Here is a 15765-nt window from a genome sequence, read left to right on the forward strand (position 1 = left end):
CACTCAGCTGATCCAAGGTCTTCATGGTTTGAGCAGGAAGTTTATAGGACACCCCTTCAATCAGCCCAAAATTGTTTGGCTGAACTCCTCCCACATGCCCTGAGGCCCCTCCCCGAATGGTTTTTTCCAGCTTGTTTTTCAAACTGCACCATTCTTAGGCGAATACAAAAATGGCGCTGTTGACCTTTGTGAGTCTGACCAGCTTCCAAACTGCCCCTATTACCCACTGAGTTCCTCCAATGCTCCTCCATACCCACCACCTCCTAATTCCCATTCCTCCTGTCACTATCTAGCTTCCTCCCCCCACAGTTACCCTTGACACCATCATTGTTATACCTTGCCCTGAACCTTTTAATATTGATGTTCCCATGCTGTTTGTTGACAGGACACTTCCCTTTCTTGAAGCCACATGTACCCTTACTCTTTTTTTATTCTTTTATGGGATGTGGATGTTGCTGGCTAGGCCAGCATTTGTTGCCCACCCATAATTGCCCTTGAGAAGGTGGTGGTGAGCTGCCTCCTTAAAGCATTGGTGCAGGTACACCAACAGTGCTGTTAGGGAAGGAGTTCTGGGATTTTGACCCAGGGACAGTGAAGGAACGGCGATATAGTTCCAAGTCAGGATGGTGTGTGACTTGGAGGGGAACTTGCAGGTGGTGGTGTTCCCATGCATCTGCTGCCCTTGTCCTTCCAGGTGGTGGAGCTCAGATGTTTGGAAAGTGCTGTTGAAGGAGCCTTGTTGAGTTGCTGCAGTGCATTTTGTAGATGGTACACACTGCTGCCACTGTACATCGGTGGCTAGGGAGTGAATGCTGAAGGTGATAGGTGGGCTGCCAGACAAGCAAATTGCTTTGTCCTGGATGGTGTTGAGCTTCTTGAGTATTGTTGGAGTTGCGTTCATCCTGGCAAACTGACTTGTGCCTTGTAAATGTTAGACAGGCTTCAGGGAGTCAGGTGAGTTAGTCTTTGCAGAATTTCCAGCCTCTGACCTGCTCTTATAGCCACAGTATTTATATGGCTGGTCCAATTCAGTTTCCAGTCAATGGTTACCTCCAGGATGTTTATAGTGGGGGGTTCAGCAATGGTAATTCCATTGACTGTCAAGGAGTTGGTTGGATTCTCTCTTGTTGGAAATGATCATTGCCTGGCACTTGTGTGGCATAAATATTACTTGCCACTTATCAGCCCAAGCCTGTATGTTGTCCAGGAATCGTGAATGGTGCTGGACATTGTGCAATCATCTGAGAACATCCCCACTTCTGACCTTATGTTGGAGGGAAGGTCATTGATGAAGCATCTAGAGATGGTTGGGCCTATGAGGAACTATCTAATGGGCACTACCCTGAGGAACTGCTGCAGTGATCTCCTGGGACTGAGTTTATTGGCCTCCAATAACCACAACCCCAGCAAATTAAGTAACTGGCTTAATCTGGTTCTGTAAGGTTAAGTGCTAAATCTAATTTTAAAAAGGGATTTAAAAAGAGTGCAAGGGATAGGCCAGAAAATTATAGGCTGGTCAGTCTGACTTCAATGGTGGACAAATTATTGGAATCAATTCACAGAGACAGGATAAACTGTCATTTAGAAAGGCACGGATTGATCAGGGATAGTAAGCATGGTTTTGTGAGGGGGAGATCATGTCTTACTAATTTGACAGAACTTTTGAGGACATAACAAGGAGGGTTGATGAAAGTAGTCAAGTGGTTGTTGTCTACATGGATTTTAGTAAGGCATTAGTAAGGTTTGCCATGGCAGACTGGTCAGAAAAGTGAGATCCCATGGGATATGAATTGGATCCAAAATTTGCTCAGTGAAGGTAACAAATGGATGTTTTTCCAAATGGAAAGGGGTTTCCAGTGGTGTTTCTCAGGGCACAGTGTTGGGGCCCTTACTGTGTGTTGTATATTAATGATTTGGCCTTCAATGTGGGAGACATGATTGAGAAATTAGCAGATGACACAAAAATTGGCCGTGTAGTGAAGAGGATAGCTGTTCTCTCCAGAAAGATATCAAAGGTTTGGTTGAGTGGGTGGAAAAGTGGCAAATGGAATTAAATCTGGAAACTTGTGAGGTAATGCATCTGGGGAGGCCCAACAAAGCAAGGAAATATTCAATAAATGGAAGGAAATTGAGAGGGGTTGAGGAAGTGGGAGACCTTGAAGTGCATGTCCATGGGTCCCTGAAGGCAGCAGGATAAGCGGATAAGGTGGTAAAGAAACCAAATGGAATGTTTTCCTTTATAGGTATAGAATACAAAAGCGGGGCTGTAATGCTGGAACTGTATAAAATGCTGTTTAGGCCACAACTGGAACTTTGTGTACAGTTCTAGTCACCACATTGCAGGAAGGGCACAATTGCTCTGGAGAGAGTACAGAGGAGATTTCCAAGAATGTTGCCAGAGCTGAAAAATTGCAGTTATGAGAAAAGATTGGATAGGCTATGGTTGTTTTCCTTAGAACAGAGGAGGCTGAGGGCTGACCTAATTGAGGTGTACAAAATTTGGGCCTTGATGGGGTAGACAGAAAACATCTGTTTCCCCAAGCTGAGGGGTTACTAGGGGGCATAGATTTTAGGTGATTGGTAGGATTAGAGGGGACATGAGGAAAAGCCTTTTCACCCAGAGCATGGTGAACATCTGGAATTCATTGCCTAAGTTGGTGGTTGAAGCTGAAATGCTCAACTCATTTTTTCCCTTTTTTTTGGCTGGTGCATGCTTAATGATCTGAAAGGCCTCTTTCTGAATTGTAACTTTTCTATAGCTCTATGGCTCTAACCATCTTCCTTTGTGCTAGATATGATTCCAGCCAGTAGGGAGTTTTCCCCTTGATTCCCATGGACTCCAGTTTTGCTTGCGCTCCTTGATACCACACTCAGTTGAATGCTGTCTTGATATCAAGGGCAGTCACTCTCACCTCACCTCTTGAGTTTAGCTCTTTTGTCCGTGTTTGGACTAAGGCTGTAATGAGGTCAGGAACTGAGTGGCTCTGGCAGAATCCAAACTGGGCACAGTAAGTAGTTTATTGCTGAGTAAGTGCCACTTAATAGCACATTTGAAAACCCCTTCCAACAATTTTCTGATGACCGAGAGTAGACTGATGGGGCGGTAATTGGGTTGGTTGGATTAGTCCTGCTTTTTGTGGACAGGACATACCTTGGAAGTTTTCCACATTGCTGGGTGGATATCAGTGTTGTAGCTGTACTAGAATCGTTGGGCTAAGGGTGTAGCTCGTTCTGGAGCACACGTCTTCAGTGCTATATTTTCTGGGCCCATAGCCTTTGCAGTATCCAGTGCCTTCAGCCATTTCTTGATATCACATGGGGTGAATTGAATTAGCTGAAGACTGGTTTCTGCGATGCTGGGGAGTTCAGGATGAAAGATATCCTTAATATGAAGATGGGACTTCATCTCCACAAGGACTTTGCAGTGGTCACTCCTACCAATATTATCATAGACCGATGCATCTGCGGCAGGTAGATTGGTGAAGACAAGGTCAAGTAGATTTTTCCCTCTTGTTGATTCCCTCACTAATATCTTCCACATAACTGAAATACCTCACCCTTTTGCCCATGAAGCCATCCAATAAACTCCCCATGACTTTTCAGCTCCTGACATACAGAATCCAGGTGCCTCCTTTGAACAATACTGTGCCCTCACAATTCCCTGGTTTGAGCACCCAGGGCCAAATACTTTAGGTGACTGACTGTAAACCATGCTGTGCACAACTGTCATTGCACAGAGAGGCCTTTCCCCACCCAAGACCAGGACCAAGACATGCATGCCATCTAGAGCCCCTTAATATGGCCCAAACAGCCTCAGGACAGTTTCTTCAATGTGCCCCTGATATCATGGCCTCAGCCCCAGGACAGTCTCTGATTCTTCCACAACAGTGCTATGCCTCTTGCCCAGGAGAGTTTTTCACTACTCCACTCTGTTCCTTGACGCCCCACCACCTGTCACCAACACCAACAGTCCTGCCTCCATCTCACCCCTCCCCTCTTATGTTCTCTCCCAGTCCTGTCCCTGTCTCCCACTTCCCCTCTCATGCCCCCGTGCCCCTCCCAGTGCTGTATCTGTCTCATCTCTCCCTACTGGGGTTGCCTCCCGTGCCCAGCCTTGGACCAGCTTATGCTACAGGCACTGAATGTTTCACAGCTAAGGTCTTTCAGGAAGGCGAAAGCAGCATCTACTGACTTCCAAGTCGTAGATGAATTGAAGGTTACCACTTATATAGAGTCATAAAACAGACCATTCTAATTATCTGCTGGTGGGTCATTTAATTTGGAGGGTTGGCCTTTTAACGAGCATTCATGAGATGCAAATGTAGTTCCAAACATAGATCAGTGGGAAACTCAACCTGCCTTTAATCCACCATCAAAGTTAGCAGAACAAAATTCCAAACTAATTTACTACTCATTGGGAACAGACTTTTTCAATCACAGCAAATTTAGTATCCCGACTTGCCACAATTTTTGCTACTGGCAGGAGCGGAAAATTTGCCAAATGTGTTATCACCAAAATTAATGCATTGCGAATGTGCTTGTTCAGTTAACTGATTCCAGGGCGGAGTCATCCCAGATTTGCACTAAATGCAGTGGCGGGCAGGAAAAAGACGCTTTACTGCTGGCCGCAGTGGCGGCTTTTTGTGCTGTATCATCCCATTCTCGGCGTGTCCCGCCTCATTAATTATGCATTCCCAGGAAAAATGGCAGGTTAGTGGCAGGGTGGTTGGTGATTCATCCGCCCCACTGTCACCTCAGGCCTTCAGTAAACTGGGCGCCATATTTAAAGGCCGCCCATGCACAGAATTAGCATAGAACTCTTCAAGGGATAGGAAGCTGCTGGGAACTGATGGCTGCCAAATTTAGCGATGGTGCCTACTGGATGCAGTGGAGGCTCTTTGCAAAGTCCTCTATCCCTGCTTTGGGCGGAGACCAGCAGCAAAGATTGCAAATCCAGCAAGGGAGGCGGTGACAGCAGTGGTCAGCACCAATTCCCTGCAAAAGAGGACAGCCACCCAGTGCAGAAAGAGGATGCATGATCTCCTCCATTCCATCAGGATAAATCACTCTTCTCCTGACTCTCAACCCACACACACACAAACCCATCACACAACCATAGGAATCTCACTCACTGCTAGTTAAAGGGACATGACCATTCACTCTCTCACACACAGCTTCATCTACCCTGTGAATTGTGTTCTCATCTCATCCATGGCACCACTCACCACCCACACATGCCAGGCATCCTTATTAACTGGCCTGGCAGGCATCCAGCTTATACTCTCTCCATCTGTATTCATGCAGGACAAGCTGGCACACAACAAAATGGAGAACTCACAGACTGGTGGAGGAATGCCTGACATCAAGGTCCTCACAGATTTTGAAAATAGAGTCACCCAGCTGGCCGGTGATAACCTGGACCATTCCTCTGCTGACGGTGAGGTCAGTGGTGTTCAACTAAGTAGGGATCCAGCAGTGCAACATCCACCAGACAACCAAGGTATGACTGAATTCCCCTGTTCCGCAGTCCCCTGCCATGTACAAATTATCTACCTATGCTTTTGCTGGCACATCTGGGAAGCAGCCGAGGGGGTCCAGGAGCCAAGTCCTCGACTTAAGCCCTGAAGACACCTCGGAAGAAGTATCTGACGACACCATCATTGAAAACCCATTGCAGTGCTCACCCACACCCTCCACCAGCGCAGAGACGCACACCCCGGTGGGACCTAGCTCTAGAGCAGCCTTGGGGTCACAATCTGGTGAGTACATTGCACTGTCTGATCCACAGCAGGCAGTGGCAGGGACTTCCCAGGTTTCTGGCACTTGGACTGATGGAGGCCAGAAATCTGCTGGGTCTGAGTCAGATGAAGAGCCTCTGGAATTGGTTATACCTTAGTTCCTGGAACTGCAAAGGCAAGTTCTGGACCATCATGAAGGGATGTCCACTGCACTCCTCAGATTGCAAGGCATGTTGGAGGAGTGCCTTCCACCTTCAGTCTGAGGTGATCGTGCCGGCATGCCAACTCACCAAGATCAACACTGGTAGGATGGCAGTTGCAATGGAGACCTTGGTCCAGGACATTGGTCCTGCACTACTGCGTGTGCTGCATTGCTGACGCCATATTTGGGCTCCAACAGTGTCAACGCAAGAGGGGTATTGGGCAGCTTGATCTCACTCCAGCTTCCCCTTCTACTCAAGGTCTCAGCCAGGGGCCCTCAGGCATCCACAGGGAGGAGCATCAGTAAATGCACACCCTGAGGTGACTCCGGGAGCGTTGGGCCAATTCGAGTCCCCTCTTGTGTGACCCCAGCAACTCCAGCTCCACAGGCCGAGGAAGGTGCCATTGCCACAGAGCAGGACCCCGAAAGCAGGCTAGGGCCCTCCAGGTCTTGGCCTTCCAGAGGACACCTTTCAAGGTCATTACAGATAAAGCTTGACATTCAACAGGCTGCTTCCACTTCTGTTGGGGGGAGCACCAAGACATAGCAGAAGGGTTAGGAAAGCTAAGAAGATGTAGTTGCACAGCTGGGCCTGAGTGTTAATCACTTGTACATTAATGTTCACTATTGTAAATAAACTCCCAAGAATGTCTCCCTGCCTTTGGTTCCTTGTTCTGATGAGCAGTGTTCATGTCACTCAGATATGAAGCCTTGATCCCTGCACAAGATAAAGTTTTCTCAGTCCAGGACCTCCTCCCTTCCTCCCTGTGATTTTTGCTACCTTCCCAGCACACCGATGGTGCGCCTTCACCATTACTAGACACATCAGTCACGCCTACACCTGGAATGTCCTGGGTCGGCAGCACAGAGTTCCGTCATTTTCTCTGTTTACTATCATCACCTTTGAGGTGCAGATTCTCATCAACCCCTGTGTACAGTCACAGTGTGGTCTTGAAGGGCTCAGCTCACGAAGGATGTCATAGGATCAGTGGAAGTTAAAACTTCCCTACTGCATCTCCATGATATGACCCTGTTCACAGAGCACATCAGCCAGACAGGAGTCAGACATTCACACGAGCCATGTGAGGATCTATGGAGTGTCCCATTGCATATTGTCATCATCCTTCTGGAATGTCATGACTATGGGCATCTGTTGCGTCTCCATGACAGAAGCCTTATTACAGTGGGTATGTGTGCTGCCATCAGCCAGACAGGAGTCAAAAGTTCACAATGTGAGGATCTATGAAGTCTCCTCACTGCATGTCATCATCATCTTCCACGAATCTAACGGATATGAGGGCCTCTCGAGCACTCCTGCCTCATATGGACAACTGAATAGCCCCATCGCTATCATCCTTGCCTTCAAAGGCCTCATCGCCCTCATCCCCATTGATGTCCTCTGCATCGGAGGAGATGTGCAACTCCTCCAGCTCCTCCTCAGCCAGCTCCTCCCCCCATTTCATCATCACGTTGTAAAGGGTGACTCAGGCAACAAAGACGCTCCCTCTGTGGACTGTATTGCAGGACTCCACCAGACTGTCCAGGCACCTGAACCTCATTTTCAGCATCCTAATGGTTTGCTTCACCAAAGGGCGAGTTCTAGCATGAGCCTCGTCGCATCTTCTCACTCTTGCACTCTGAGGCCGCCACATGGGTGTTATCAGCCACGTACTCGGCGGGTAGCCCTTGTTCCCGAAGAGCCAACCCTGCAGCCTCTCTGGATCTTGGAAGATGTCAGGGATCTGAGTGCTACTGAGAATGTAGGAGTCGTGGACACTCACTGGGAATCATGCGCAGACCTTTTGGATGTGTTTGTGGTGGTCACACACCAGCTGAATGTTCAATGAGTGGAAGCCTTGCAGTTGACATAGTTGACTGCTTGTTGCCACAGAGATCTGAGCACCACCCAATCAATGGAACCTTGCACCTGTGGAAAACCTGAGATCTGTGCAAATCCCAGTGCTTTTGCTTCCTGACTTTCCTGATCTCAGGCGAAATGCACAAAGTTTTGTGCCTTTGCAAATATGGTGTCCCTGACTTCCTGGACGCATTTGTGTATGGAGGCTTGTGAGATTCCGTGGAGGTCACCTGTGGAGCCCTGAATGGAGCCACTGGCGTAGGAATTGAGCACAGTGGTCACTTTTGCAGCCACTGGTAGCGGACGCCCTCCATACCCCCGTGGCGCCAAATCCTGCAGCAGGTGGCATATGTAACCAACCAGTTCACTGGACGTGCACAGTCTTCGGCAACACTGGCTGTCAGTCACCTGCATGAATGACAAGCGCCGTCTGTAGACGCTGGGTCTAGCGAAGGCTCACTGTGGTTCTTCAGCGACATGTGCAGGATCCCCAGCCGCCCCTTCTTCTTGAGGGTACTGCTCCTCCCTATTCCCAGCCAGGCACCTCCGTCACTCCTGCTCCTGATGTACTCCTCCTGCAGGATGGAAGAGAGAGATGCATGGGTTAGCTTGGGTGTACTAAGAACCTCTCTTGGTTAAGTCTGAAAGCCCCTTAATGCATCCAAGAGTGTGCTGGCCACCATTTGGATGGCCAGAGTTTAGTGCGCTGCATGGCCGCCCAAGACCCCACCCACCTCCATCCCACTCCACCTGACCAAATGGCGGCAGCTTAGCCCAGTGGACTGCATACTGTGCTCTCAACTCAGGTGCAGGCATTCTCATAACCCTCACTGCAAGGCTGCACTGTTTGCTTGAACCTTGGGGGACACAGGTCCAAGACATTGCAAGGCGCTTTGAGCACCTACACCAGTGACTGCTCCTTGGCCAGCTTTTGCAAGGGGATTGTACAACTTGCCCAATCGTCCAATTGTTCTGCAGACCAGTAAAATGCTCATTAATTTGCAGTCTATGTCCAAAGGATAAAAAGTTCAGGAGCATTTGGTGGCATTTTCATGCCTCTACATTGCTTGAATGGGCAGATAAGCTAGAGGCCCGTCTTCAAACATGTCAGCGTAGCTGTGCCTGAACTGTCTCAGCTGCGGAAGAATGCCCACTTTATACAAGGTTTGCCTATTGTGTGAACACTTCCCTGCCCCCCTTCCCCCCACTGCATGTGCTTGTGCTCTGCCATCTGACCATGCTACCTTGCCCCCGCCAACCACAGTGCAATCCTTGCCCTGGCACTGCACTGTCAACCAGTCGGGAAAATGCATCTTAACTGTGCCCTCACCTGAATGCGCGGGACCTCTTCCTCGTGGTCGAACAGGTGACCCTCGCGAGTGCTGCACAACCTTAGTGTGCACCCACCTCTGAGTTCCCCTTGAAGTTCAGCTCACCTTTTAAATGCTGCTGTGAAATATGTCGGTGTGCAATCACACCAACATGCCCGGATGATCCAGTATGGGGGGTGATTCTGTCGAACAGGTTTATAATGAGATGCAAATGTCATCTGATGTTCCTGATGTCCGGCGGTGGGAAAGGCAACCTGCCATTGACAGGCGGAGTGGACAATCACAAACTGGCTTCACATTGGCGTGAAACCGATTTTTGGCCTTCTCGCCATATTGTCCAGTCACATCCACCATGATGGCATATGCCAAAAAAGCAGGAAAATTCCAGCCTAGAAAATGAGTTCCGATGTGCATTGAAAGTCAGGCAGTTATGTGCTAAAAATAGAGAAAGAAAATAATTTTTGTACGACAATTACAGCCAGCAGAGGGGCTTCCTGTCAGTCACTACCAAATGACATAAAATGAAAAAGAGATGTCCAAGTTTGGAAATTGTTTATGACAATTAAAAAACAGGATCTGGCATTTTTAGTTTTGGGAATTGTAGTATTCAAATCTGTCATGCCTTGGAGATGTGTTAATCTACTGAAATAGAAATTGTTTGAGCCCTGTTTTCTGGTCCATAACAAGTGGTGCACTAATGGTGTATGCCTCATTACAAGGTCAGCAGCTCATGCACTTTACTAAGATGAAAATTTGGCTACGTGACTCACAGACTTTTAAAATTTTTTGAATTAAAACTTAGATGTTGGTGGAAGGTGCTTCTTAGCCTGCAAATGGCTGATGAAAAACTCTGAGCATGCCCCACTCATCAGAAACAAATTTCTTACTGCTGCTGCTGCTTCTAGCTACCCCTACCAGCAGATTGGCTGTCAGCGTATGTTACACTCATCTGTCGTGCATCATCTTTACTCATCCACTTTAGCTCCTTTGCAATTGCTCTGTGACATACATAATCCAATTTTTCATGAGAATTTCTCAAAGGGGTCCTTAAACAATGGTTTAGCCCTTTGTAAAGATATTCATGGAGCCTAATGTATGTGTTAAGCTTAATGTCACCTGGCATGCCTAAAAATGGGTCCGACAAACATAGTAGTAACATATACACATGTACAGATTCAGTGCAGTCTGCCCCAGTGCTAAATTTGTCATTAATAAAAACAAAAAAAACTGCGGATGCTGGAAATCCAAAACAAAAACAGAATTACCTGGAAAAACTCAGCAGGTCTGGCAGCATCGGCGGAGAAGAAAAGAGTTGACGTTTCGAGTCCTCATGACCCTTCGACAGGGTCATGAGGACTCGAAACGTCAACTCTTTTCTTCTCCGCCGATGCTGCCAGACCTGCTGAGTTTTTCCAGGTAATTCTGTTTTTGTTCTAAATTTGTCATTGCTGTTCCCGTTTTACACCTCAAAATTGGATGCAATGCATACCACTTGCTATCCTATTGTACCTAATTGATTGATATTTAACATTACAAAGGATGCTTCAATGAAACTTAGAGACTTTGTTTATTTTGAACAGGAATATTATATAGATCACCCACAGACGTTTTTACTGCTTGTCCCACATTTCTGAAGAATTCTTTTAACATTTCAAGTCTACCAATGAAGAGTCCACTTCTCATTAATTGCTGCATGAATCTTTTCCACAGGTATGTAGCTACTTACCAGTTTAATGATGCTAAATGTCTAAACCTTTACAAAACAATTATTTATGAATTAATACATTGCTTTAAGAAATAACCAGTTCTATAGTTAACAAGAGAGGTTAGAATACAGTAGGGCATCAAGGTGAAGGAATATTTTGAGTATGAATTGAGGAATACACGTCTGTAAAGAGTGTGAACAGATTTTTTGCACACATCCAGTGTTAAGAGATCTGATAAGAGAATCACCGTTATCTCTTTCATAGGGACATTCTGAGATGCTACGAGCTAACTTGAGTAGAAATAGTAGAGGATTAGGAGCAGGACTCCTGTTTGATCTCTCAATTGGGTATTGGAGATAATTCAGAGAGGGAACAAAAACTATCTTTTTAAATGGCTGGGGAGGACAATTTGGAAAAAGTAATAAAAATAGAAATTGGTTGGAAATTATCCATGCACACAGCAAGTCAATCAGCATTAGGAGGAGAAAGATAGGCTTCTGCTTTAGGTGGAATTTTATCAGAGCTTTAGTTCCAAGCAAAACATTAGAGACACAACTTGCATTGTTACAGTGCCTTTCATGAGATACCAAAAACACTTCACAGCCAATGAAAAATGCTCATGTGTAGTCATTATTGTCATGTAAGAAAAGATGACATCCAATTTGCGCACGGCAATCAGAAAAGTAACGTATTGAATTATTTTTATTCTATTGCCGGTTGAGGAAAAATGTTGCCTAGGACACCAGGAGAACTCCTCTGCTCCTCTGTGAATATTGACATTGGATCATTTACATCCATCTGATATGATAGATGGGACTTTGGTTTAAATTTTCATCCAATGGCTGATGGCAGAAGATCTTACCATATTGTTTAAATTAATTGAATTTACTCTGATATACACCACTCAAGCTGCTCTATGGAAAGTCAAGGAGAGCCTTTTGATTTTCCATTATCTATGTCAGTTTTTTAACTGCCATTTTGACTTGATGGCTCAGGTTAACATCATGAGATGGCATTCATTATTCCTAAATGTACAATCAGATGGCGATGAGCGCCCCCAAAATACCCATTAAATTGACAAGTGCAGTGATACTGTGGTCCAGCCATTTTAAGGATCATGTTCAGCCAAGGTCCAGTTTTAAAATTTATAAATAGCAATAAATATATATATATATATATATATATATATATACACATTTTATAAAAAACAAGTGAGGATCTAGTCCATCACAATTGAGATGTTGAAGATAACAAAGAAGGTGTTGATGTCTATGATGATGCAGGACATCCTCTAGGGACAGTACTGGAGAGCGCCACCTGATTGGTCCAGACATCTGAAATGCATCTTCAACATGCCAATGGTCTGCTCAATCAAGGAGTATGTTGCGGAATGAGCTGTTTTGTCCCTTTCCTCTGAAGCACTCTGTGGCCACCGAATGGGTGTCATTAGCCATATGTTTTGCGGGTAGCCTTTATCACTGATAATCCAACACTGAATGCGCTGAGGGCCCTCGAAGATCTCTGGCACCGACGAGTGACTCAAGATGTACCTCAGGTACCCAGGATACCTCGCACAAACCTGCATAATCTGCTTTTGGTGATTACAGATCAGTTGCACATTGAAAGCGTGGTAGCCTTTTCTATTGACAAATCTTACTGGCTGCTGCCAAGGAGTTCTTAAGGCTAAATGTGAGCAGTCGATGGCACCCTGCAGTTGTGGGAAGCCAGAGATCGCTGCACATCTCATTGCTCTGGCAGCCTGGCTGGCTTCATCCAGGGAGAACTGGACAAAATTATGTGGCTTATTGAAAAGGGCATCGGTGACCTCCCTATGCATTTACAAGTGGAGGATTATGATATTCCACAGAGGTCCCCATTGGACACCTGGAGAGAGCGACTTGCAAAAATGTTGAGTGTGGTGGTCACCTTTAGAACTATTGGCCTCCCAGTCCCTGCGGTGTCAGGTTCTCCCAAAGAATGTGGTAGATGTAAGCCATCACATATCTTATCAAGCAAAGGCATCTGCAGCACTGCTTCTCGCTCATCTCCAAGCCTCTTCAGTACACCCTGGGTAACGCCAAACACCTCCATGGAATTGGTCTCTCCTCTTCAGCTTCTGGGTCTTCCTGGGGCCCTGCTGGCCCATGTTCCTCAGGGTGAGGCTCTTCCTTTTGCCTTACCAAACAGCGATAGGCCTTTCTTCTCCTTCTGAGTTGCATCAAAGCCAAGAAGAAGGCAGTGTTGCCTGTTGTCTGTGTTGTGCACTTCCCCTTATGTTTGTGGAAAAATAGTTGAGAGACATGATTGCAACTTACCCTGCAGTGATCACCTTCCATCATCAAGCTAAGCAATCATTGTGAAGTCCTTGAGCTGTCCTCATTCCAGACATTCCATCCCCAGGTCCTCCCTTGCAGCTGAAGCACACCCTGAAGGAACACAAGTAGTTGAGCTAGCACCCCAACGTCCTAGGCATGATAGCACATTCACAGAGGGTATTGGATCTGGGTATGTACAGCCATGTGCTATCAGCTTAGTCAGGGCACTGTCAAGCTACCTCCTTATGAGTAGAATAGAGCTCAGCCTTGCACTAATTTAATGCCTGCAAGCATTGAGCTGTGTAAGCCCTGAATATCCCAACTGCAATGGATAGGGTTGTCTGGAGCTTGTTGCATACGTAATACAGCCATGGCCCCGTAATAGTTTGATACTCCTGGCCTTTTCACATTCCTCTGTAATGGACAAATGGTCAGTCATATCAAATTAAAATTTGCCCTAATCCATAATGGATTGCAGCAAAAATGCACACCATGAGTTAAGGTGCCCAAATCCTTCAGTTGGCATTTGAGTCTTTCTGACATGTCTCAGTTGAGTATTGATCTCCATGTCCTGAACCAGTAATTATTAGGTTGCCCCTTCAGTTGGCCCTGATATACAGTAGTCAACTCCTCCCACATGCATTCAGACCCCTTCCCTGGCAATATTTTTCCAAGGTTATTTTTCAACTGCATCATTCCATCGGGCTGTTGAGATGGTGCTGCTCTGTCTATTTCAAAACCAGCTTCCAACTCCCTTGTATTACCATCCAGGTCCCTCCCATTGTCCTTGATGCTGATCATGTACAAGTTTCCCTCCCTCTGATCACTCTCCTGCCTCGCCCTTTAACCCTGGAACCCATGGTCAATATCCCTGTTCTCCCACTGAATTGTTTTCTGGTGATGTCCCCATGCTCCATGTCATCCTCAACCCTCCCCATCTTGAGGCCCTATGCACAGTGACATACCAGGATACCTCCCCTGCCCCCCAGACCATCGATTAACTCCCCCACCCTACCTACCAGTTCCCCATTCACAGGCTGCAGATGACCTTTCTGACTGTGACAGTGCCATCTGCTGCTCAATACCAAGCCACCAACCCCCAGGACCTACACGTATGAGGGACTGACCATGCCCTGCACAACATGCTATGCACAACTGACACTACACAGACAGGCCCTCTCCCTCCCTGGACCAGGAACAAGACATGCGTGGCAGGCATGTCCCTGTAGCATGGTCCAAACTGCCTCAGGGCTGCCTTTAAATTCTGCCCCCAATAATATAGTCTGCAATGCCCCAGGAATGCCTTTACATTCTGGCCCTTACACTGAGCTGCACACTGCTCCAGGGATGACTCACACCCCCCGCTTTTCCTTTAAACACCCCCACCCCAATCATGTGCCTCTGGCCACCCTTTCTCTCCTGTGCTCCAGTCATCCTCTCCCACCCCAATCAGGTGTCTCTGTCTACCCCTTCCCTCCTGGGCTCCAGTCACCCCACAACCCCCTGACTGCCCCATCCCCCCATCCAAGTCTGCCTTCCATCCCTTACCTTGCCTCTGTCTAGTCAACCCCACCCAGTCAAGCAGCCAAGCATCAGCCTTCCAACCCCTCCCTTGCCCTGTCCAGCCACCTGCACCCCAGTCAAGCATCTGCATTCCACCCCTCCCCTTGCCTCTGTCCAGTCACCACAACACCCCAAGTTATGCACCTGCCTTCCCTTGCCTCTGCCCAATCAAACCCACCCCAAATCATGCTTCTGCCTTCCACCCCTTCCCTTGCTTCTGCCCTGTCACCCCCAACCCCAAAGTCATACATCTCCCTTTGATTCCTTCTCTTCCTGCTGGTTTTGCCTGAGTAGTCTTGGCACAGAGTGGGAGCAACTGCAAGAGCAACGCAGTAAAAGGTAGGCGAACGCTGTATATACAAACCTCAAGGTCGCTAGTGAAATGCAGGTTGGCAGGTGCATGAAATTTATATCCGGTGGTGTATTAGATGGGCCTAATTATCTGCTGGTGGGACCATTAGGTTAGGAGTACGAACGTGATTCCAGCGAGTTGGGTTTTTGATGAGCATTCATGAGATGCAAAGGGATGCAAATGCAATTCCTGACATGGAATAGCAGGAAATCGGACTCACCGTCAAAGTCAGCAGGGGAAAATTCCAACTTATTTTCCCACCAGTGGAAAGCTGACTTTTGCCTTCATACCAAATTTTGTGCCCCTGCCCGCCACGATTCCTGCCGCTGGCTGGACTATAAAATCCTACCCTGAATGTTGTCCAAGTCTTTCCGCATATGTGCATGGGCTGCTTCAGTACCTGAAAAGTTATAAGAACATAAGAAAGAGGAATAGGAACAGACCATACGGCCTCTAGAGCCTGCTCCGCCCTTCAATAAGATCATGGCTGATCTTCCCGTGATTTGGTTTTCACATTCCCATCTAACCCCGATAACCTTTGATTCCCTTGCCTAACAAGAATTTATCTACCCCTGTCTTAAAAATATTCACCACCTTCTGAGACAGAGAGTTCCAAAGTCACACAATCCTCTGAGAGAAAAAATTTCTCCTCATCTCTGTCCTAAAAGGGTGACCTCTAATTTTAAAACAGTGGCCCTAG

At 47.0% G+C, this 15765-nt stretch overlaps 1 protein-coding gene across 1 annotated transcript in view; it reads left to right on the top strand.

Annotated features, from left to right (window-relative positions):
* Nucleotides 1-15765, top strand: part of LOC121276728 (solute carrier family 28 member 3-like) — a 227953-nt gene that overhangs the window by 203877 nt on the left and 8311 nt on the right. The window contains exon 13 of the mRNA XM_041185272.1: nt 10710-10839. Coding sequence (XP_041041206.1) covers nt 10710-10839 — 130 coding nt within the window. The remainder of the gene's footprint in view (nt 1-10709; nt 10840-15765) is intronic.

Source organism: Carcharodon carcharias, chromosome 4 (assembly GCF_017639515.1).
Source record: "Carcharodon carcharias isolate sCarCar2 chromosome 4, sCarCar2.pri, whole genome shotgun sequence".
Classification (NCBI taxonomy): domain Eukaryota; kingdom Metazoa; phylum Chordata; class Chondrichthyes; order Lamniformes; family Lamnidae; genus Carcharodon; species Carcharodon carcharias.